Genomic DNA, 23,657 nt, shown 5'->3' with positions numbered 1-23,657 from the left:
CTTTTTATTGTTTGTACAACCAGCATGAGCCTGGTCACAAAGTAGTTATTACAAAAAAAAAAAAAAAGTCCAACACAGGATCCATTGTGCAAACATTTAAACAAATGGAATAATTTCTTTTACAAATGTGTTTCTCTTGTATAAGAATAATTTTGTACAGAAAATAGCTCTTTATGCACTTTACAGAAATGCTAACATTTAGATTTTCTATTCATGGACAGTGTTTGAATGCAATTTAAGATTTCAGCTATGCTTAATAGTTACCATATGTCAATAAAGCAGCAGCACATCATTGTACATCACTGTACATCACATCCTTAAACTGCTTGACCTAGCAAGTATTGAGGACAGTGAAAACATTCCTAGAACCATGTTTGTTTACAAACATTCAAGTATCCTTAAACAGCGATTGAATACCTCCTGAAAGTAACACTGTAACTTATGTGTCGAGAAATATGAAATTAAACCTCAACAAGGCAGCATTACTTGCTCACAGATTATCCTACTGGCTAATACTTTAAGAACCAAATTGAAAAGAAAGTTCAGTATTGAGCTGGTTTACAGTTAATGTGATCTTCAAAACGAGATAGCAGAAGGTATTCTAGTAGATGTTATGCAGCATTAATACAACATTGTATATGAATTAAAAATACTTTCATTTTCTTAACAAAAGACCACAAAAGGTAGAGAAAAATTTAAAAATAAAAAGTAAATTTGTGAAGGATGAGAAGAAACTGAAAAGTGTACATTTATATATAAATGTGTAAGGGTATGCTAGCAAGTACATATATTTAAAAATACTCAATTTCTTTGGAGATAGTATTAAAGTCCACACGGTATCAGAGGGACCTCAAACACAAACCACCTTCATCTTCTACAACTGCTGTTTCAAGCACCATACTATGAAAATTTCCTTTGAAATTAGCAAAAAGGAAATGTCTTCTTTATATACAACTTTACGCAGTCATCATCTTTTCTTTCTAGGTATGTCATAAATTAAAGTAGAAGACGTAAACAAACAAGTTTTATACAACTCAATTAAAAAAAAAAGAGGAATTTGGATTGTATTTGATTGTATTAAGTATTCACATTTAGCTTAAGAGTTTGCCAGCTGTGGCCTATGGAAATATTTTGATGCTTCCATCATTCGAGATTCATATACGTACCTACTTTTAGTCAAGCGTGGCTACCATTCTGAGATTAGCCAGCCTCTTAACACACAGAGTTTGCAAACAAATTCAACTGGACACTTCAGCTCACAAATACCTCAGCACAAAGGTTGACATGATTAGTAAATCACATTATACTGGGTCACATTCCCATTCTGTTAGATGGAGAAACAAGCCCCCTTCAAAACCTTATTCCAGTGATTTTGCAAATTCTGCATAGTCAATGTATCCATCATTGTTCTTATCATCATCTCTTAAGACGTCATCTATTAGACTAATTAGCTCCTCTTCTTTCATTGCCTGGGTATTCTCACCACCTTCCTACAACAACAAAAAAACAAGACAACAGTTAAGCCATCTTTCTCATGCAGCAGCACATTTGACAGATTACTGACAACTGGTTTTTGTTAAGCAGCTCATGTTTGATGTTTAATGTGGCACTAGGTGTTATGTAATTATTTATTTCAATATAAGCAAATTTTACCAGATGCAAGCTATTAAGTCTACATTCTCTGCCTTTCAAAACAATATACATGAAGTTATATTCTGAATTGTAATTTTTGAAAGGTCAGTGTGAGATATTGTGCCAGCATTATCTTCCCAAAGCAATTATATCTCCATTTGTCCTTAAATGTTCATAGCCAGGATGACAATGTGTTTAGGAAAAGATAAAGGCACGCTATGACTGGTTCTTGTCACACTATGTGCAGAGGTCTCCTGCACTTTGCATACTCACAGCAGCGACATTTTCGAATTGAAAACAGCAGTCTCAGGACCTGCAGCAGCATCACCACGTGCTACTTCAATAACCTTGTTTTAGCTTAATTCCAATTTGGATAATTTCCCTTCCTTCTCTTCCCATCTCTGCCAATCGAAGAATCCTCTCTATCAAATCACTTCCACTCTTCATTCACACTGAAGTTTAAACTACAGTGGAGTCTTCTTGAAAACTGTGATGTGAAACACTGTGATGAAGCCAGGACTTTTATAAGTCAAACCAAATGGGAGACAGTCTCATTTTCAGACTATACTGTTGTACTGTAACTGCCCTGATGGTATATTGTAGATGCTCTACATCGAACTGCTTTTCAGAACTTTTTCTAAGCACACAAACTATTACAATATTCATCTACCTCTTTGTGGACATGTGATATAGCAGTAGCAAGCTCTAACCCATCTAGCAAATTATTGCCATCGTAATCATGCATTTTGAAGTAATGCAGCTGCAGCTCTTGTGGAGACATCTCAGACTCTGGTTTTTCAATAACTCCTTCTAAATGTTCCATGATGTGGCTATGGAAAAAAGAAAAAAAAAACACATGACAAAACACTGTGTTAACAGTTAATTATTAATTCTTGATTTACGTAAAATTTAGTGTTAGATCAAGCAGCCAAGTACATGGATACCACATATCTCTAAAGCACCCTGCCCACAGCTGAAAGGTATTTTATAATGAAATGAGGAGGGTACAAAGGTTGTTTGCTACGGGTGCTGTGGTGGTCTCTGGTATCATAGATAGCTGTCCCTTTTTCTTCTGGCCTATTTAACAGATTATAGAAAAGTGAAGCAGTGCCCTGAATCTCCTTCTGGCTGCCTTCCAAAGCCCAGGAACTGGAGGAAGATCGCTCCCAGTCAAACGTGAAGCAGGGAATGTCATTGCTGCCAAGTCTCTTTTATGTATGAAGATGCAAGGAAGAATAAAACTCTCCCCTACCTTTAAAATACAGTTTTGTTTATGTTACGCTGATCTAGGTAGCCAAGATGCCTGTAAGGAATGATTCATACTGTGAACGGGGCTAGAGGTCCAGTACGACCTTTCCATATACCTCACATCCCTACTAAACTTACTGAGCGAATGCCTCATCTCTGACTCCACCCGTTCCTACAACACCGCGAGGACAGAGGGTGCCCCAGGCTGCGACCCAGCTCACATAACCCGACTTCAGAGACGAGCAAAGCACGGAGAAGTTCGTACTCGCAGAGCACCTACTCTTTATCCTGCACCAAGTTCTTATCGAGGCGGCCGTGTGAGGACAGACTCTCCGCCGCGGGCTCCTCGGCCGGGACAGGGCCGAGCCATGCGGCCACCAGGCAGAACAGCAGAGGGCTCCTAAAGCTCAGGGGGGCCATCGTGGTCTCCTGGAAAAAAGAACACACGCACACATACACTCCCTTAGACCAAAACGGGACGAAACAGCCCGGCCGAACTCCAGAACGCAGCCCTGCCCGCGGTAACGGGGCCAAAGTTCGCGCTCAGCACCGCGGCGCATCGATCCGGACACCGTGAAGCCAGCACAGCCGTTGTTTACACTTATCCCCCGCCCTCCCCGGCGCCCAGAGAAGGGGGCCATGACAGCGGCCCTACGCCCGGCCCTGCCCGTCGGCGCGGCTACACCGCGACCCGGCCGCGCTACGCACCCGCCGGCGGATAGCGGCCACCGCGCTGTGCCCAGCAGGTGGAGCCTCCCCGCGCCGGGCCCACCACCATCACACCGCCCCTCTGCTACTGCGCATGCGCGCCCCGCCCATCGGCCGCACCGGACGTCACCGCCGCTGGAATTCCACGTGGAGCGTTCGCTGACGGCCAGGTAGAGCGGGCGGGGCGAGGGCGGGGCTTACAGTGAGGGGCGTGGTTCGCGCGATTGAGGCGGGCCCTGCCTCGCGGCCCCTAGCTCGCCTGACGGCGCTAGGGGAAGCGTACTTACTGTTCCCGCCCCGCCCCGCCCCGCCCCGCCGCGTCTGGGCGGCTTCGTGCAGGCCGGGGGCTGCCGGCGGACACGGCGGGCGCGCGCGCTAAGATGGCGGCTAAGGGCCCGCTGTCTCACGTGAAGCTGGAGGGGGAGATTGAGCGGTGCCGGGCAGAGGGGCACTGGGGGCAGCTCCGGCTCCTGGTGCAGCAGCAGCTGCTGCCGCCGGCGCGCACCCGGCGGAAAGCGGCGGCGGGGGGCACGGAGGAGACGGGTAAGCTTCTGTGCTCAGCGGGTCGGAGCCCTGCTGCGGCGGGGCTCGGGGGCGCTCCGTGCGCGGGTCGGTCACTGTGCTCGGCTCGGCGGAGCGCTGTGCTGAAGCCCCCTGGCTCAGAGCTCCGAACCGGCCGTCTTCTGAGGATCCCGTCTGGGCTGAAGCGCGGGCTGCGCCTCGCCTGTCCGCGGGAAAACCGCTGAGGAGCGAGGCTGTGGCGCGTGGAGCAGGGACTTTGGCTTGTTCCCTTAAGCATAACAGCGGTTTGGTTGCTCTGAAAGCATTACCTGTTGGTTTGCAGCCGTGTCGCTCTAGCGCGAGAATGAACTGTGCTGTCAAAGCTATAGGATCCTATCGGGGAGAGATCTTCAAGTTAAAAGGAAGTGTCATAAGATTTCAAGTAGTTCGAAGTTAGTGCAACTTCTCTTCCCCCTTCCCCCCCCCCCCCCCATTATTTCTTACTGTCTCTAGGGGTTATTACTATTTCTGTCTCTTGAAGGTGGTGTATTCTTTAACACTATTTAATTGCTAATTTAACGCTATTTATATTATAAAAATAGCATTCTTGAGTGATCAGCTCTTAAGTGATGTTTCTTGTTGATTGATGTGTGCTTTCAGAGGACTACGGGAGTATGCTGCTTGCAGAAGCTTTGCTGGAAGAATGCTTGAAGGAAAACTTTGCCAAACTGAAGGACTCTGTTCCACTGACAGAGAGGAATGAGCCAAAACTGAGTGAGGCTAAGCAGCATCTGACCAATGTCTTAATCAGAGGAAAACTGCGAGTAAGTGGGCTCTGTCACTGTGATTCCTGTTAATCTGATACTTTTCTTATGCACTTGTTAGCCTGATAGGAAGGACATTGCCTTATCATGTCCCTCTGTGTACCCTGCTGTATTTGTAGGCATTACTGATGTACTGGTAATTCAGTGCCCCTTTGCAGTGTCTTCTGTTGGATGTAGTGCATCCAAACAGATGATGTGCTGCAAATATATACTGTTTATTTTTGATGAGAAAGAGGTAGAGCTCTCTGCAGTGTTGGGGCATGGCCACAGAACAGTGTTGCTGGGTTAGCCTGTCTGCTGGACCTCTTGCTGCTCATGGGCTGAGGGAGCTGTGTGCAGCTCCTGATGGATGTGAGACCTGCTGTGAGCAGCTGCTGGGTGTCTGAGTTTGTAGTGCAGGTCCAGTATTACAGCCTGGCATTTCTCTCAACCTCTGCTAGAGAAGTTAGGTGAAATTGTGCCTCAGGTTTATTTCATGGTCTGGGTACATGGTTTGTAGCTGCACATAAGCTAAGCTGCAGAGCTTTAGGAAAGTTTCAAGATCAACAATTGCTGGCATCCTTGGAGACACAGTTGTAAAAATAGCTTTAAGAAGTCTATGAATTACAACAGTCTGAAGTTCTAGACTTGTATTACTTTTAGTCCTGAAACTTATGGGCTAATTATCCGTGAAGTGTGTGTTATACTTGGATTGCTTGCTGTGGCACACATGCTTAGTTTTTTTTTTTTTTCCCAGGGGTGCTCCTTGTTAACGTCTTGGAAGTCAGTATATTTAAAAAATATATGGTTAGGGAAGGAAGCATAATGCGTTCAACCTCAGTAACGGATGGAACCACTGAATTTTCTCAGGTCTTAGTGTTAGGTTTGGCTTCAGGAATTGCAATTACTGTTTCTTTCTTGGAGATGACTTAGCTACTGATGTAAGATTTGGCCTGTATTGATTGAGTGTGTTGAGAAAAGGAGGGCAAAGAGTTAGGAATCACTTCATGCTTTCTGAAGCACAAGAAGGGTCTGAACATTAGTATTTTACTGAGATTTTTTTTTTTTCTTCATCAGTTTGTATGGATGTTTTCAATCCTTAGGAAACCAGTCAAATCTTAAAAATGGTAGACTTGCTTTCTTTTTTTCTACCTTGAGAAAGTTTGGGAGCTTTCCTGCTCTTCAGTTAAAGGTATGGAGGAGAGGATAGTAGCTGACTAAACACTTTCTCCCTAGTTTCAATGCAGGGGATTTATGTGTATGTGGCTAGTTCTGACATTGGTAAGCTTTTGTGTTAGCAGAGGCTGGTGAATGAATAGAATAGGGTCAGCTACTTCAGAGTAGGTCCTTGACATCTGTGGTTTGCTTCTCTCACAAGCTTATCCCAAAAATCACTAGATGCTTAAATCCTTCTTACTCCAACCTGTGTAGTTGGCAAGGTTAAGAATAAAGCATTCTTAGTTTTGCTCAGTTAGTTCTTGAGTTTCTCATTTGTGCTGTTATTTACCATGTATTCACTCTTTCCCCCACCTCCTTTTCAGCCTAAATATATGACCGAAACGATGCTGATCCTTGGAAAGCTTCATTATGTAGAGGGATCCTACAGAGATGCCATCAGCATGTATGCAAAAGCAGGAATTGATGACCTCTCAACAAAAGATGAACCTTTGTACATGCTGCGTCTGGTGGCTGAAGCCTTTGTTATTAAAGGTAAAGGATCATGTGTGTATATTTGAAATATGCTGTTGAGGTTGAAGTTACATTTCCAAGATTGGAACAGAATTAGGGCAGTGCTGTACCTTTAGAAAATCCTACTGGCTGTGGTCTGTGTAGCTTAATTTTAAAGGCATTATGGAGTCTTAGACCATGGTTTTTAAAACTGGCTGACTTGCAAAAAAAAGCTTGACATTGGAAATAGTGTGGTAACTGTTGGCTGTGAATCAGCAACACACCTATGCTATGTGTTTTTGGGAAAATCTAAATCAACCATTCAGCTTAATTGGGGCCTGTGTTTTCTCATAGAGTTCATCCACTTGTAAATGTTAATGATTTCTGTGAAATAAACGAGGACATTGTAACCAAGTGTTAAACTCTGGACTAATGCAATATGTGCTTTCAAATCAGGGTAGTATGTTTTTGCAATGTATATCACACGGAATCAGGCCTATTGTACAAACAGGAGTCTCCTTCCCTTTTTATTTCTATGAATGTTGCACTGAGAGATTTTAATCAAAACTGCCTCTGTTGATAGTGAAAGTGTGTTTCAGTTTTGAGTGGGTGAAAGGAAGGCTCTAGTTGGATATTGATTTGGGAGGGGGAAGATCAGTAGCCTTCTCCTTCATTTGCTTTCAGTTTCTTTATAAATGTTGCTCAAGTACTGCTACCTATCTACTGCTTTCTACTCTTTTCAGCATGTCCACCAGCTAATTAGGTGAATGAGAACTCTGTGATGATCAGATACCTTCAACTGGTATGTAAAAGAGTGATGCCAAATCAACCCAACGTGCTGTTTGACTGGGCTGCTAGTATTGCTGATGATAATTGGGTGTTCTGTGAACTCACACATTCTCCTTTTTTTTTTTTTTCTTTTTTTTTTTGTTTTGAAAAGCTGTTTTTGCTGCCTTGCTTGCTTTGGTTACGTTTGCTGTGGCACTGGTTGAATCTGCTTTGTTAATGAGCTTTTGTGGAGTAGGACTAATTTACCTGTAACTTATACTAATGCTTGCCTGGTACAGAAGAGTGAGTGACTACTAGTCCATTTATTGTAGGGTTTTTTGTTTGTTTTTTGAGACTGACTAGTGGTACACTCTGGGAATTGGATAAGGTCCTTGGTGAGATGAGAGTATAACAAGGTATGCGTGAATGCTGACAAAATGACATTGCTCCTGGAAGACTTCTGTGGTAGATGATGGCCACACTGCCTTATGAAGATGCAGGAGGTGGAGTTGTTTAGCTCAGAGGATCAGGCTTTAATTTTTTTTTTTTCAACAGGTTAGTGTGGAATACAAATATTTTTTTTGCACATATGTTTGTTTATAAACCATAAGGCGCTCCCAGTATTGCAAAGTTACCTCTTTGCAGTCCTGTTTCACAGCATTTATCCTCTATAATGATTACTTTCACATTAGCCTGGATATCGGGGTATATAGTAAGTCACTTGATATCCTACCAGGGCTTTTGACGGAAAAGTCCAGCAGAATGGAGCTTGCCCAGCTAACTTTGAAGAAAGTGCTCACCCCTGGGATCATGGTTTCAGTGTTCTGTGTGATCGACACACCAGTTTTACAGAAGCAGGTGTTGGAAACTTGCACAGGAAACTGTGACAACAGAAGTGTGGATTTAAATTTTGTTTTCAAAATGTGTGTGCCCAAGCTACAGCTGCAGGCTAAGTAGCAGAACATGAATTGGAATTACTTAAAATTTACTTAAATGTTAGTATAAGGACTTCTTCCTTTTTTTTTTTTTTCATTTGGTGTCTGTGTAGAAATTCTGTTGATCCATAATGCCTTTGGTTGAATTACTGTTAGCTTATACAAGCTGAAACCTTCTGTAAGGTCACTCTTGAGAATCACTGATAACATTTCTGCAGGGATCATTAATGCAACAATCGAAAAAAGCCAGAACCCTATCTTTATTTTCTCTTTATTTCAGGAACTTCAATTTCCTGCTTAATTTTTCATTCTGATCTTTTGTAATGGGAGGAAGGGGCCAGAATACCCATGTTCACCCAGTAACACACCTGAGCTTGTTACCACTTAATATAAACATGAAGCCATCTTGTTTTTTTTGTGTAGGTAGTACTGTTCTCAAGGATAGTGCAGGAAGGATCACAAGAAAAATAGTCAAATCAGAGGCACTGATACTTAACCATTTTAATGTTGGAGACAAACTAAAACACAGTGAGAAAGAGGATCTGTGCAAATCCAGTATGGGGTAGAAATGAAACATGAGACAGTGAAACTGAGGTTGCTTTCTTAGAGCACCTTTTGAATTCCACAATACTGAAGGCTGGATGCTGAGCTAAATCTGAGTGACCTCTGAAGAATGGTAGTAGGTGGTTGTTTGATGGTATGGTAAGAAGAGATACAAATTTGCTGCCCTACTAATTGACCTGTAGAAGTTGAAGAGCAGGAAAAGTTTCCTTGCTTGCCTTGCTCTGTTGGCTTCCACGCAAATGGAGTTCACACATGAACTCCTGAAATTGTTTATGATTACTAGGGTTTGAGTTACCAACAAATTGCAGGATAAATGTCGGAAGTTAAGATTCTTTCAGTATCTAAGCTGATGGCTTCTGCTTCTCCTGCTCTCAAATCCCTGCATTGATGGGAGAGGAGTAGCACATCATAGTCCTGTGGGCACTGAGTGGAGCACTAACAACAGTTTGATTCTTAGCAATGACTGTTAACCTCTGTTGTGAGTTAATGGGTGGTTGGACTGTATGTGTCTCTCTCCTTCTTCCTCATCTTCTGTGAGGTTAATTCCACCTTAAAACCTCTACTTGGTTTACAGTATGGCAGGTAATTGCTGATGCAAGCAGTTGCAAGAAACCATATTGAGTAATAAAACTTGCTTGTGTATTGCTTCTTATTCTTTTGGGATGCACTGTGGTTTTGTTACTTGTGTTGCCCATTTGAGATATGCAGACAGAACTACAAAACTGCACATGTAAATGTAAGACCATTGGCTTGCTTTCCCTCTGGCAGCACTTGCTGCGGAAACTGCAGTGATCCCCATCTGCTCCCAGTGGATAGATCTCTCTACTATGGTACAGTTGGTCACAACCTAACCCTTTTCAAAGCAAAGTATCTCTAGCCAGGACTTAAGCTCACCTAAATTCCTTATTTGTGGAATAGTTGTGGCTAAATAAATTAGCTTTTGTAGCTATATGAGGGTTGTATGTTCCTATATTTTTGTGTTTGGAGGTTTTCATTCCCTAGCACACATCACTGATCTCTGCAGAAATGTGAATGGAATAATTTCTTGCCTGGTGATATTGCTGCTTCGGGTATTTGGCTTTTTACAGCGAGTGTCATTGAAATAAATTTTGTGTAGACAAGTGAAGTTCATTAAGTTGGTTGTTCAGATAGGAATTTGGAGTTGTGGAGAACTGAAGTGAGTTGCTTTCTGTCATGCTGTGAGTCAGTGGCAAAACTGAAAAAAGGAAGTAGGAAAAAGATCTCCCATAGCTGACTTGTCTGTTGACTCAGTCCTTTTCTGTAGTGTCAGAGCCATTTTAAGCTATTCTAGGGTAGGTTTTGTGTATATATATTAAAAATAAGAAAAAGATGTAATGTGAATTGCATACTTGTGCTGTTTTTTGTTCTTTTTAAACGCTTTTTGGATTAGTCCCAATGGAATTGTGCTCTCTCCTCTTTTGTTTCCTAAGTACTTGGTGTGAGTGCAGGGAGGTGGTGCACCGAGAGGTCTGAAGCCTCTTTTGTTTGGGAGCTGCATGGTGCCCAGCCTTTTTTTGCAGCCTGTTGCCAACCTGAGTCATGAAGGCGTGGGGAGGACTTAATCGGCATGTGGGCCCTTGGCTCTGTCATGACTGGCAGTTCTGGAGACTTCTGCAGCACTTCAGATGGGACGTGCAGTGTCAGAGCTGCTGTAGGGTGAGTCACTCCATAGGGAGGAGCTCCTTGCATCCAGCAGGGCTGATGCCAGGCCACCGATGGACTTCCTATCTGAATCTCTGCATGCAAATCAGTGGTGAAATAAGAATGCAAATAGTTTCTAGCTGCTTTCCTGGGAAGTAGGGCTTTAACAGTCCCGCTACCTCTTTGTTTCCCTTTGTCCATCCTTTAATGGTTTTTGTGTCTTTACTGCTAATTTCAGCAGTATCAGATTGCTCAGTGTGAGAGACCAGGTCTGAATCTGTACAGTCAGAAGCTGGCAGTGCTGGGCTGACTCATGGCCTCCTCAGTCGGTGTCTGATGCAGATGGAGTGAAGGCCTGGCGGTGGTGGCTGGAAGGAAGCTGTGGGGTGATGTGCTTGTGGGAGGCTAAGGAATGCTGAGGTGAATCTCTGCTACGTTGATTTCTAAAGGCTGTGAGATATTTGAAAACCTTAGAGAAGGAGCCCTGTTGTATCAAAAGGTTTCAATATGGAGCTCAGCGTTTTTGAAATCTCAGAAAAAAACATGTGGAAAAGATAATTAAATGTTGTGACTGTGAGAAGCCTTGGGGAGTTTGTATTTTGTTACAAGTCAACCACAAATCACATATATAAGAACTTTTTTTTAGTCCCGTGGCTTGGAACATTCTGTATTTTGTCCTATACCCTACTTCAGCCATTTGAAGGTGTTGAAGAGCAGTAATGTGACCTTTCTGCAGAACCATAAGGTCACGATGCCACTGCTTCTAGATTGAGCCATGCACATGCTTCAAGTCAGCCACTGTTCTTTGGAGCTTTCCCAGGAGCTGTGAGTTAGACTGATGGTAGCAGAGCTCTGAGCCCAGCATGTGAGGGCTTTTCCAGAGTTTAAAAATCCATCCGGGATTCTGGGTTTAGATCAGCTCTGTGGGTTTTGAGAGTTCTGTGTTTGTTCAGTTGCCTTTAGGACTGGTCTCACACTTTCACGTTTCTTGTAAGGTTGTGTCTTTTAAAACTTCCAAGGTGAGGTCAGTATTGCTTGAAAGGATATTTTTCTGCTTTCTCTCCATGTAAAATCTCAATCTCAGATTTATAAAACCGGAACTGGTTGCTTGCAGGTTATAACAGTGCTGTGGATGGTATCACAATGGTGATACCAATGGTGGTATCATAAGTATGCAGAGAAACAAATCTTTTAAGAAATAATAAAAAGAAAGATAGAACTTTTAGATCATTTGAAAACTAACTTGGTTTTAGCATGACTTGTGGATGGATCAGTTTGTGCCTCATTTTTTTGAACCATCTATTTTAAACTTCCTTTTTGCTTCTTCGTATTTCTTGTTGGTTTGAGAAGTATTAAAAATGTGGGTTTGCATCCACTAAACATAGCCGTAGTATTATCATCATCTTTCATTCTACCTAATCAGAAGGTACTTCACCTATTTGTTCATATGCTTCAGGGAAGTCCTTTACATTTGCATGTCATTCATTATTTTTTAATACTGTTTTCTACAGCGCGACTAATTCTCTAGGTGAAATTTGTATTCAGCTGCATTTGTTTGGAAACTAGAATAAAATGTCCATTTACAAATATCTTATTGCAAAGCTAAGTAATGATAAATCTACTTTTTTCTTGCTCATTAAATAGCTTAAGAAAATATTTTCAGTTAATTTTTTTTTTTTTTTTTTTTTTTCTCCTTTGCCTCATGGAAGAGAGCCTTTATTTTCAAGACTAATTTCAGCATTTCATCAAATTCTAACTTCAGTTTGCTTTCTTTTTTTACTTAATGCTGCCCATTGCATGCTGTGAAGATAAATTTTGTTCAAATGATTAAATAGTTCATGTTGTGGGCTTAACTCAGTCATACTTCTAAGGAAAGTCCTTCCAAAACCTGAATTTCTAGTTAACTTTAGTGGTGTGGCATTTCTATGTACTTGGTCTTTGTTGAATAAGATGGCAATACCCAAACTAGTGAGTGTGCTGGAGCAGTGACTGAAGTAATTTCAAAAACCAGCAGTTTAAACAGTTGCAAGGGCAGATAAGCTGAGTTTAGAAATGCTGTGTAGTTTTGCAGAGTCATAATCTATTTTGTTATCCTCCTTTCAAAGTGAATTCACACTTCCAATTTCTTTTTGCTAGAAACATGTTTTGTCCAGGTGACAGTTTACAAACATGTTGCAGGCTAATTGTATACTTTCTCAGTTCGTCCTTTTTTCTGAGGACATAGAAGCTTGCAAGTCACATTCTCCTTTCCCAGACTAGCATTTAGAATGCTGTCCTGACTATTTGATGCCAAAAAAACCCACAACCATCACATCTATCCTTATGACTGTGTATTTCTGTGCCTGGTATTGTTCCATTGGCTGATCATAAGAGTTCAAGTTGTCCAAGAATAACTTTTCTGTAGAGCATAAGATTCCTACATCCTCTCTTTTTTTTGCTGTGTAAGGATATGACTTGTCTTGACAAGTAAGACAAATGTAGAAGAGGATTAAGGGTGATGACACTTTTCCATGTTCAGATAAATCATTTTCCTTGTCCTTTCTGAGCAGTAATAAGTTAAAGTAAAAGCATGTTGTAATTGCCTGTGTCAAGATAAAGATGATCCATTCCTGCATTACAGTTTGTTAGCCCTATGACTGTAAGGAACACTTACAGTTTTGCTGTGGTACAAAGAGAGAATCCAGCTCTTCCTCTGTCCTTCCACCACTGCCTCTCACCTTACGTACATCCCGCCTGCATTGCTGCTTCTGGCTGACAGGAGGGCATCTTGCTGTAATGTACCCATAGAGCAAAGATGGGTGATAGGCTGTAAGGGGCAGGGAGAAATCCTGAGGGTGTGAATTCCCTCCCTGCTTACACCAATTCATTTTGGTATCAATATGGCACAGTTGTCAGCGTGGCCTGCTTACTGTAGGCTTTTACTTGAGGGATTCTAAACATTTTCTACTCTAATCCAGTTCAGACCAGAAGAGCTGTTATCTGAACGTATTTTGACATAGCTGGGATCCCCATTCACTGCTCTGGAGCCTGGCAGCCTTGCAGATGGCATTGCTGGTTAATGCAGGAAAGTGTGGTGTAGTCTGATGCTGAGAACTGCCTAACTGAGAATAAGGCATTTTGTTTGCAGAGCTTGTTTGCACTTTTGCTTAACAAAAACTGTCTCTTTTAAATGCTGATGCACATCAGAGGAAGAGACTTTGTTCTGTACCTCATGTATGCTTCAAAGCTACTGCCTACAATTATGTCAACTAGACAGGGAGCATGTAGTTTATTTGTGCTGACATCAGGGTAGCTGTCTGGTAGGCAAAAGCTCTGCTTTGTAGATGCAGGTGCTTTGTTAAGTTGTAGTCCCTTTTTTTTCCCTCTTCTGCTGCAAAAGTACATCGCAGAATCACAGAGTGGCCTGGGTTGGAAGGGACCTCAAGGATCCTGAATCTCCAATGAGATCTCCAATCTCTGCAACAAGCAGGGCCACCAACTTCCCCGTTTAATACTAGACCAGGCTGCCCGGGGCCCCATCCAACCTGGCTTTGAACACCCCCAGGGGCATATTGAAGTGTACTTCCCTTAGTATGAGCCTTTCATTAGTCACATTCCGCAGTCCTTGCTTTTACCTTTGTAATTAGGTCACACCAGTGATGCTTGAAGTCCAGCAACATTCAATTCAGTAACTAAAAAATTGAACTGAATCTCACAATACATTTTTAGCAGCCTCTTTTAGGATTTCTTTCTCAATAGCAGAAAGGCCAAACCGCATACCGTTGCGGGAGCACTTGTTCTTCCTGCTGTGGTAAATGGCTGAAATGATACGTGGAAGACAATACTTTCACAAGCTAAAATGTATTCCTTTGTTAGCAAATAAATACTTTGCTTGAGATTTGAAGGAAGAAGTGTTACAAACAAGCCACTGAAGGAAAAACACTGGAGAATATACTGTAAGGTGTAAATGATTTCCTTAATAAAAGCAATGTTTCTGGAAAAAAAAAATAACATGCATGTGTAACAGCTTTTGGAGCTCTCTTTGCTGTTAATGAAAAAGTGGTTTCTAGGATAAGGCTGCAGAAGTGGCATCACAAGAAATTTGTTATCAGTTGTGTGTAAGATTTTGTAGAAAGAAGAGAAACCAGGAGGTGCACAGAGTGATCCAAGGTGTTAACAGTTTGGTAGTTCTGTAAACACAAAACCTTTGAACAGTAGAATGATTGCACTACTCTGTGATGCGGGGAGGAAGTGAGCAGGAGCATCTCTCACTCACAGCCTCACTGGTTTTCTTGTGGACGAAGTGCTTAAAGGAGCTGTTGAACTTAAAAATGTTTAACAAAAGATGAGCGCTCCAAATTTGCTCACCTTTTCTGTGATGACAGATGGCTGTCAGTAGCATGCTGCCGAGCATGTTTTTAAAAAAAACAAAAACCCAACATGTTTTAGCTGTCCTTTCAAGGTAGAGGTGATGTTTTAATGACGAGGAAGCAACTGAAGCTGTTTTTACAGCAGATGTTGGCAAATGTTTCCATCATTATCTGATTGTCACTATTTTTTTTGTTGCAGTTGCTGAATATGCTACCTACAAAAACTCTTACCTATACACAAACTTCTAACCCATTTAAAAATTGTCCAAATAGTGAATTTTGGTGGGTTTTGAACCCATTTATTGTTAACATTGTTTATGACCAACAGGAAAGAGGGAAATATACTAGGTGAATGTAAAATTAAAAGAAATGTAGTCGGTGCAGCCTACAGTGCACTACTTCCCTTTGGGTCTGCGTGCCTTTGTCAGCTATGGCAGCCATTAAAACTGAGTATGAAATTAAACCCAAGAACCAAACCTTTCAATCACTGTATCAGTGTAAACCAAAGATTTTTTTTTTTGCCAAAAAAAGTGCAGAACCACAATCCATCACATGGATCTCTCTAAAAATATAATTCCTGTTTTTCTAATGACGCAAAAAATATTTTGTACTGTTAATGAAATTGAAAAATATTTGTAGTTTTCCTTTATCTCATTCTTCAAATTATATTTTAGTAGGTTTTATAACATGCACATTATATTAGTTTAGAAGTCTGTGTATTATTTATGAATGTGCTTATTGGAAATGCTTGCTCAGGAGAATAAGGATGTATGATCAAAAAGATGGAGACTGCTTTGTTGTCGTTTAAAGTCCAGGTTCAAAGATCTGCTGTGAAGCTGTAGAACAACCAGCCTGCAGGCGTCACATCTTGATATGCTCAGGAAAACAGATGTCCTTGGGTTGAGGTGGCTGATTTTTGTGTTGCAGGGAGGCGTGCAGAGCCAATGTGGAGCTGGCCAGGGGGAGGTGACTGAAGTGGCTTCTCACAGCAGTGCTTGCCATCCCCTGGCTACACGTGTGCTCAATCAGGAAGGTTTCCTGGTTTTAGAGATCAGCTAGAGCTGTAGGTGCAAGTCTAAGCAGATAATGTTCTCCTGTGCATAATGAGCGTAACAGTGTTAGGATTAGGTTATTGCATCCAAAAGTTGAATGTCTGGGAGTAGGTGTTGAGTTCAGCTTTGGTGCAGCTAAGCAGCCTTGCAGAGGCAATTTCCCTGTTTCATTTTCCATGTTGTGGATTAAAATGTCTTTGGAGGGTTTCAGCTGAGGTCATGAGTTTTCTGCACTTGCTGTAAGATGCAAGACTTTTGTGTGGCAGTAATTTGAAGCAATAGCACAAGAAGCTTGTGCAGCATTCTTGCAAAACAAAACCTCTTTCCTCCTGCCCTTTCACAAAATGTAATATAAATATATGGATATATTTAAAATCCAGGGCTTCTAGGCCTTTCCTGCTCCACTTGTGTTTGCATTGCAAGAAAATGCAATTAAACTGATAGGCCAGTTGCTGGGAAGATAAGTCAAGACCCCTGGTGTGAATTATTCAAGCTGCTGTGAGTTGTGGCAGGAATAATACATAACGCTGGGTCTTGCTTATGTCAAGCCAATTCAGACAGCTTCGTTGTCTTGTTGAGGTTTGGGCTTTATGCTTTCCAAGACATCATAATGTGATTGCTTGGTTGAGAGCTGTGCTCTAAAGTTGGCCTCTTGGCTGACAGCGGGGGAGGATGGCCATAATACCAATTCTGCAAGGGTTTGGTTGTCCCTTTTAATTCTGCTGTCTTTGAAAGAGTGTTTGGTGCATCTTTGAATTTTAGTTCATGTGTGTGTATGTGTTTCAGGAGCTGGTCTTGTTTTGGCGTGGGCTGACTTGCTAGAACTGTGCTGAAGTGGCTGCAGGTGCCCAGCAGAAGACATCCTGTGCTGGAAGGGCTGTGGGACTGAGGGTGTGCAGCTGCTGTGCTGTGGTTGACACCCTGGCTTACCTTGGGACAAATTATTTATGTTCCTGTAGTAACATCACTGCATGTCCTCAGCTTAGCAGCTCTGGCTTCTGGCCCGGGGTAGCCTGTCTGTGTGGCTGTGAGCATAGGTATGTCTTGAGTTGCAGGCTGGAACTGATGCTTTTGACAGAGTTACAAGTCCACCCTAAGGTCTTTTTTGAGTTCCTATCAATGTGCTTGATGCAGACATAACACCAGGCCACATGGAAGCCTATGTTAGAATGAAAATGATGAGAACTGTGATTAGGCTGATATATCCCTCCTAATTAGTAGGAGTAATACTGCTATGTGAGGAACTAGTTTATGAATTGGAAGAAGCAGGCTACCTTAGCCTGCTCTTCTCCCTAGCAGCTGTGCAGTCTCCATCTATTCACAGAGGCTTAAAGACCTGCCTGGATAAAGCCCTGATGAGGCTGTGCTGACCATTCTTCAAGCAGCAAGTCGGGCTATAAACCTCCCAGGACCCCATCCAAGCTGAATTTTGCTGTGATCTCTTATGTCAGTTTGCACGTGTGTTTTCCAGTTCTTTTCATAACGTCACTTCAGAGCGTAGGAACTACATGACATGTTTTCTTCCTTTGGGAAGGACTGGATGAGATGAAGCTGGAAATAAACCTTCCTAAAATGTCCCCACTCAGGTTTTCATGAATGAAAGCAGTGCATTTCAACTTCAGGAAGGAATTTCTTCAGTCTGTGACAACTCTTATGTCCTTATGGTGTGTTTCTTTTCTGGCATAAATGCAAATTACTTTAGAATGGCAGAAGAGCAAGCAAAAATTAGAGAGATAAAGAGCCAGAGATGATTTTTTGGAGAAATAACGGAAGTGGATGGAAGCCTTTCCTTTATTCAAGAAAGAAAAGTAGTGCTTCTATACATAGAAAGCTGCTGTCTCTAAAGTAGGTAGAAGGAGTTTATTTTTTTTATGAAAGGTCTTTCTTTAACTTGAGCCAAATCCATTAGAAAATGGTATCTTCTGTATGTAAAATGTTTATGTGATATGTATTTGTGTATATTTGTTTACTTAAATCTGGGCATCTGATTTGTATGAGAAAAATCGTGGTATAGGTGAGTTATAAGTTGGTGTTGTCTTAAAGTAACAGGTTTTAAAAAATTCCTTAACCAGCTATCCAGAAAGCATGTAGCTTTATGCTTTGCCCAGAAGTGAATTCAGTCTCAGCAGGAGCTATGCTCTGCTAAGTCCAGTGTGACACGTACCACGCATTTAGTGGTCTCCTGTGTCTTCTGGGGAATTGAGTTGAATTAAAAATGCATGGAATTCTGCAAAGGATTGTCTTTGCTGATAACTGGAGAATGGAGAATAGTTAGTGGAATTTGTGCCGTCGGGGCTGGTGGCTATTTAAACAGAGCTATCCACACGCAGCTGCACCTCAAGCAAATCTGTAATTCTTGGGACTTTGCACTGTGAGAGCTGAATGGACGGCTGCAGAGTAGGAAATTTGTCCTTCATCTTTGTCTGCTGCATTTGCTGCCTGCCTGCTCTGATTTTTCTTGTATTTCTGTGGTGAATCTGGTTCAGATTCTGCAGAAAATCTTATGCTCTGATAGCATCAGGTCAGCACATACAGTATGAGCAGGAAGCGCTGTGACTAATTTCACATCATGTGGGTCATTCCTTTTTGCCCTTTGCAAGTGGAAAAATGTGTGCAGTGTAGCATACTGTCTCCTTTCAGTATGTTATACATTGCTCTGTGATTACTGTAGCAAGAATTCTTTTTGGAAACGTTGGTATCCCCATCTTCGTTCTGCTCCACCTCTGTTTGTGTGGCTGTGCGTGTGGTTTGTGTGGTTTGTTTGTTGTCGCTTGGTGCTGGCAAAGGCTGCTTGCTTTCCTCCCCCACATCAGAGCTTAAAGATAGTTGCTCCTTGCAGTGTGTGGCAGCCGGTATGGAAATGGTTTTTGTCAGCCTGTTCTGTGTGTGACATCTCCCACGATTGCTGCCCCCACACAGACGGTGCTCGGGTGGCTCTTGCAGCATCCTGATCAGAGTGGTGACTCTGAAATGCAACACTTTGTTGGTTTTATTTTTGGTTAAGGTGGATGGCTCGAAATTCAGAGGTGAGTTGAGTCAGATCTGAGAGTAATATTTGTAAGTCGATGTAGCTTTACCACTGGATGTTTTCTCTTGAGTATTGACTTAACATCCTTTTTTCCCTCTTAGTATGTAGAAACAGAGTGAAGAGAAACTTTGAAATAGTACGGAAAAAATCTTGACATAAAGCCAGAGGCTTTAAAAGTGGATTGGAGGACAAAATCTGTTGGATTTTCTCCTATGCAAGATGGATGTCAGTAGAAAGGAGGCAACACAGAATGGTTGTTAGTGATAAGCAGCAAGATAATTGTCCCCAGGATTTTCAAGGGTGCAGGATACTCACATGTGCTTCTCCTTGATGGATCCTGGGGGATGTGCCATGGATCTTTGATCTGGGACAGGGCAGTGGGGAGCCACTCCCTAAAAGGACATTGAGGTGCTGGAGCAGGTCCAAAGAAGGGCAACAAGGCTGGTGAAGGACTTGGAGAATATGCCCTATGAGGAGAGGCTGAAGGAACTGGGGCTGATCAGTCTGGGGAAAAGGAGGCTGAGAGGAGACCTTGTTGCTCTCTTCCAACATCTGAGAGGTGCTCACAGTGAGAGCAGGGTTGGTCTCTTCTCATTGGTGACAGGACGAGGGGAAATGGCCTCAAATTGTGCCAGGAGTTTACGTTGGATATCAGGAAACACTTCTCTACAGAAAGGGTTGTTAAGCACTGGAATGGGCTCCCAGGGGAGGCAGTTGAATCACCATCCCTGGATGTGTTTAAAAACCATTTGGATGCTCAGGGACATGATTTAGCGGAGGGTTGTTGGTTAGGGTAGCATGGTTAGGTCGTGGTTGGACTCGATGATCTTTAAGGTCTTTTCCAACCTGAGTGACTCTATGATTCTATGTGGGGCTTCTTCCACTGAAGTAACTGCTCGTGTTTGCCTCAAAGGCAGAGCTTGAGGCAGGGAAACTCCTAGCACAGTTACCAAGGGGACAAAATAGAAACTTTGAATGTGAAAAATAAACAAAGCTAAGAACGTCTAGGAGTCTCAGACTCCTCTAGAATGAGTGCTTCTACACATTGTTCATCAAGGAGTAGCCTGGCTCCCCTTTGCCATGGAGTCCTAAGGTGAGCTCTGTGGGGTGCCCTGGATTATGTACAAGAAAGGTGTGGTTCCTGGTTTGAGCTGCAGCTCTTCACATGGGGCAAATTCTTTTGGCATATGCTATGGTGGGTCCTCATTGCTTCCCTGGAGAGCCTGTCCAAACAGCTCATCCTTTTGACCTGTGTCAGGAAGGCTAGGATTTTGTATTACATCTTACAAGCTTTTCATTAGTATTGGAGTGTTGTTATATACAAAATTTTCTGGGAAATGCATACTAAACAATCTGTAACCTGTGTGGACTACTGGGCATCTATGCAGTTGTTTGATGTAAAAGACCCAGGTTTCCAAGCAGCATTGTGGGGGATAAGAATCTATATAGATGAGAATAAAATCAGTCTGCATATATATAGCCTCTCCAAAGGGATTTAGGGAAATAAAGGATATAGCAGTGGGAGGTCAGGCAAGGACTGGATAATAAGGGATTTTTGTGTAGGGACAGCAGCTATGGGTCTCTTTTTATGTGCTGTATGATTGTTAAAGGACCTAATGGTAATGTTTCTATGGTACAAAAAACAAATGTGGGTTGGGTTTTTTTTCTTCTCTTTGGAATAGAGGGTGACTTTGTAGTTTTCTTGTGCTTTTCCAAGAACTCTCAGTGTGTCCATGTGCAATTTGCGAGTGCTTAGATTTTCCACAAAAGGCTTCAGGTCTTCCAGTTCTGTATTGTTGTCTTTCTCCAAGTTTCTTCCTTAAAACTGCAGCTATTGAAAGCTTCACTTGGAATGGTGGATGCTCAGAAATTCTCACATCCGTTGCTAGGTTGTTTCTGAAATAGCATTTATATTGAATCACCCAAAATCTATAGCCATCTTTGGAAATATAGGCCATAATTTCTCTACTTGCTCTTCCCTGGCAGAGGATTTGTGTGTCCTTTCTTCATAAAATGTTTGAAAGGTGCTGTAGAAGCATGCAGTGGTACCATGTTAGAGCAGCATGACAAAAATGCCTTGCATGTGTAAGAATTTTGTTTTCTTGGGATTTTTTCCTAAAAGCCACTAAAACTATGGGGAAATCTACATATGGAAAAACGTTGCGGTCAGACAGTAAATGGAAGTATAACATGGCTGTGTTGCTCCTAGTGGACTCCAGTTAAAGAAGGTGTTGCTATTTTACAGGTCTGTCTCTGGAGCGCTCAACCAACTCAATAGCCTCACGTGCTCGCCTGTGTGAAAGGGAGGAAGAAGTCATGACTTGCTTTGAAACTGCGTGTGTCATTGCTCAAGTGTACCTGCAGGAGCTAGAAAAGGTAAGAAATGTGCTCAGGGTGTTGCCTGGTGACTTGAGTAGAACATCCAGGAATTTTGGCTGCGGAGTGGTGGTGAAAACGTCAAGCAATTATAGATAATGAAGTGAATGAGAACAAGTCTGAAGGAGCCAGGTGTCTTAGCATTTCTGCAGGCTGAGTTTTTTAGTATAAGCAGTTGCAAAACAGCTGTTTGTCTGGTCTCTGCCAGTTTCTTTTGAAAATGTAGAAACCAGTTTTGCCTGCAGTAAAGTACTGAATATTTGGTATGCTCAGATCCTTATCTCAAGTTCAGCTCTTACTAAGAAGGATTACAGACTTTATGGAGCAACTGCTACCATGGAGGAGCCCTAGACATTTAATGTATCTGCCATTTGTATGATACACAGTACTGGATATTGAGATCCCTAACAAGCTAGAAGTTACCTTTTGGCTTGATCATAGCACCTTAGCTGCCAAAGCTTTGCCATTTCCAGGTAAAAGTGGAGGAACCTGGATCAATAACAAGTAACTGCTCAACCTGATGTTGGCTAAGGATGCTGAGTAAGATGAGTACTGAGCTCTGTGCTGAGCTGTAGTACATGCCAGTTCCTTGCTGGGTACATGCTTAGGTATGTCTATCTCTGTAACTTTGCCTAGCAGCATTTAACAGGGACACACCTTAAGTTTTCACGCTCTGTCCTCTGCCACACACTGTGCTTGACATGAGCAGCAGTGAGGCAATGGACATTATCTGTTATTCTTTACAGCCTTAGACCTTCTGACCAGATATTTATCCTCCTCTCAGCAGCAAGGCTGCTGGTTTTGTTTTCAGTTGTGTTAAAACAAGAAAAATAAGCTTAAACCACACACAAAAATTCAGTAAGTAGCCAGCTAACAAATTGTTTGGTCTGTTTCTTTGCAAGAAAAAGCTAAATTACCTTTTTATTTAAAATGAAATGTAGCCTTTTCCTTGCAAGAGGACCACTTCCTGCAGTGCTAGGCACTGAGAGCTTGTGTCCACCAAGAAGGGAAAAAGTTTGAATGATAATTTGTTCATCGTCTAGACTCAGAAGGATGGAGGATTCCTGATTCACTCAGAGTCCATAGATCCTTTTCATTCCTGGAAATAAAATACTACTTTGGAGTGTATACACAGTGCAATTTCTAGCAGTGAAAGCTGTCTCTTAGCTGATCTGGAAGGTAGAGCTTCTAAGGAAGCCAAAGCAAGAAGACTCAAAGAGGAAATGCTGCGATTCTGCCATCAAGACTCCTTGTAGGTTACTAACCCTTACAAACATTTGTCATGTTAAGCTAGGTATCCCCACTTAAACATTGTGTTTCTATTTCTATGCAAGATGCTGGCTCTGGTGGTCGGAGTTGTACTTCTGAAGGCCTTGGTATTGATATGTAGCCTTCTGTTTTATTAGAATGGAAAGTAGCAGATGCTGGGTTTCAAAGCTCACATTGCACACGGAATATTTCACAGAAGTCACTGTATAGTTTATTTTAAAGTTGTCTTTGGAAGGTTTTTTGAATAGAATAGAATACCTTATGAAGGTAGGTTTTTAAGTAATAACCTGAAGAGGAATCTGATGACAGAAGCTAACATTTTATTTTTGGTATCTTGTGGGGAAGTGACTAGTTCAAAGAGGTGTCTGTAATCCCACTGGTTTCTTTCCTCACAGACTTTAAACAACACACATTCAAGGAATATGAAGGGCAGCAACACAACATACTCTGAGTTTGAACTGTCCTACTTCCTGGAAGCAGCTCTACAGAGTGCCTACGTGACTCATTTAAAAAAGGGGTAGGTGGATGCAGATGTTAGTAGAAATAGATAAATAATAAAAAATACCGCATATTTTGTCTCAGAACGGATGAGACTTATGTCTTCATGTGTTCTGTTGTGACTTTTTTTTGCTGCTGTTGATTTGCTTCAAATTTTCTCATATCCTACCCCTCCCATCTGCCTTTCCCTCTCATCCTAAGCCCAGACTCACAAGTAGGGTGGGGTTCGACTATTTTATTGTCTTGACTCAGCTCTGTTCCCTGTGGAGATGAGGAGTCTGACCATAGAGAGCGTGTGGAATGTAAATACTACTGAGTTCTTTTTGAATATTCAGCCCCAAGGCCTGGTGTAGAGCTCAGTGAAGTTTTAAGGGTTGTTTTCTTTTAGTTATTGAAGTTCTTGAATGTCTTGATCAAACCTCCGAATCTGTGTGCTTTAACTAGAAAGAACGTCATCTTTCAAAGGCCATTGGTGAGAGCACAGCAACCCCTAAAACGGGCAGTATCTTCAAATCTATTTAGCTGATGGAGAGATTGCTGTGTGGGGAGAATGTCCTTTTATCATGTGTAAACAATACTTATACGAGTTCATCCTT

General features: G+C 42.1%; 2 protein-coding genes across 4 annotated transcripts in view; one reads left to right on the top strand and one right to left on the bottom strand.

Annotated features, from left to right (window-relative positions):
* Positions 1–52: 52 nt before the first annotated feature.
* Positions 53–3,704, bottom strand: MCFD2 (multiple coagulation factor deficiency 2, ER cargo receptor complex subunit). Its single transcript, XM_048935090.1, has 4 exons — positions 3,589–3,704; positions 3,161–3,309; positions 2,303–2,462; positions 53–1,490 (listed from the first exon to the last, which is right to left on the bottom strand). The coding sequence occupies exons 2-4, from the start codon at positions 3,298–3,300 to the stop codon at positions 1,359–1,361; spliced, it is 432 nt and encodes a 143-aa protein (XP_048791047.1). The 5' UTR covers positions 3,301–3,309; positions 3,589–3,704; the 3' UTR covers positions 53–1,358.
* TTC7A (tetratricopeptide repeat domain 7A) overlaps positions 3,691–23,657 on the top strand; it is a 161,456-nt gene continuing 141,489 nt past the window's right edge. The window contains exons 1-5 of one of the 3 annotated variants that reach the window (XM_048935088.1): positions 3,691–3,758; positions 4,750–4,913; positions 6,434–6,602; positions 21,164–21,294; positions 22,959–23,080. In XM_048935088.1, coding sequence (XP_048791045.1) covers positions 4,764–4,913; positions 6,434–6,602; positions 21,164–21,294; positions 22,959–23,080 — 572 coding nt within the window. In that variant the 5' untranslated portion in view covers positions 3,691–3,758; positions 4,750–4,763. Of the gene's footprint in view, positions 3,759–3,897; positions 4,132–4,749; positions 4,914–6,433; positions 6,603–7,304; positions 7,363–21,163; positions 21,295–22,958; positions 23,081–23,657 lie in introns of those variants that run through there. The other 2 variants (XM_048935087.1, XM_048935089.1) reach the window with 2 other exon arrangements.

The sequence above is a fragment of the Lagopus muta genome, chromosome 2 (genome assembly GCF_023343835.1).
Source record: "Lagopus muta isolate bLagMut1 chromosome 2, bLagMut1 primary, whole genome shotgun sequence".
Lineage (NCBI taxonomy): Eukaryota > Metazoa > Chordata > Aves > Galliformes > Phasianidae > Lagopus > Lagopus muta.
The sequence above is the reverse complement of the archived record's forward strand: the minus strand, read 5'-3'. Positions and strand labels throughout refer to the sequence as shown.

Excerpts from the sequence above, each read along its gene's own strand:
- MCFD2 (XM_048935090.1), bottom strand. The coding sequence starts at position 3,300 with ATGGCCCCCCTGAGCTTTAGGAGCCCTCTGCTGTTCTGCCTGGTGGCC. Across the intron at positions 2,463-3,160 it reads AACTTGGTGCAGGATAAAGA|CCACATCATGGAACATTTAG; the intron begins GTAGGTGCTCTG and ends TTTTTTCCATAG. Across the intron at positions 1,491-2,302 it reads TATCACATGTCCACAAAGAG|GAAGGTGGTGAGAATACCCA; the intron begins GTAGATGAATAT and ends TTGTTGTTGTAG.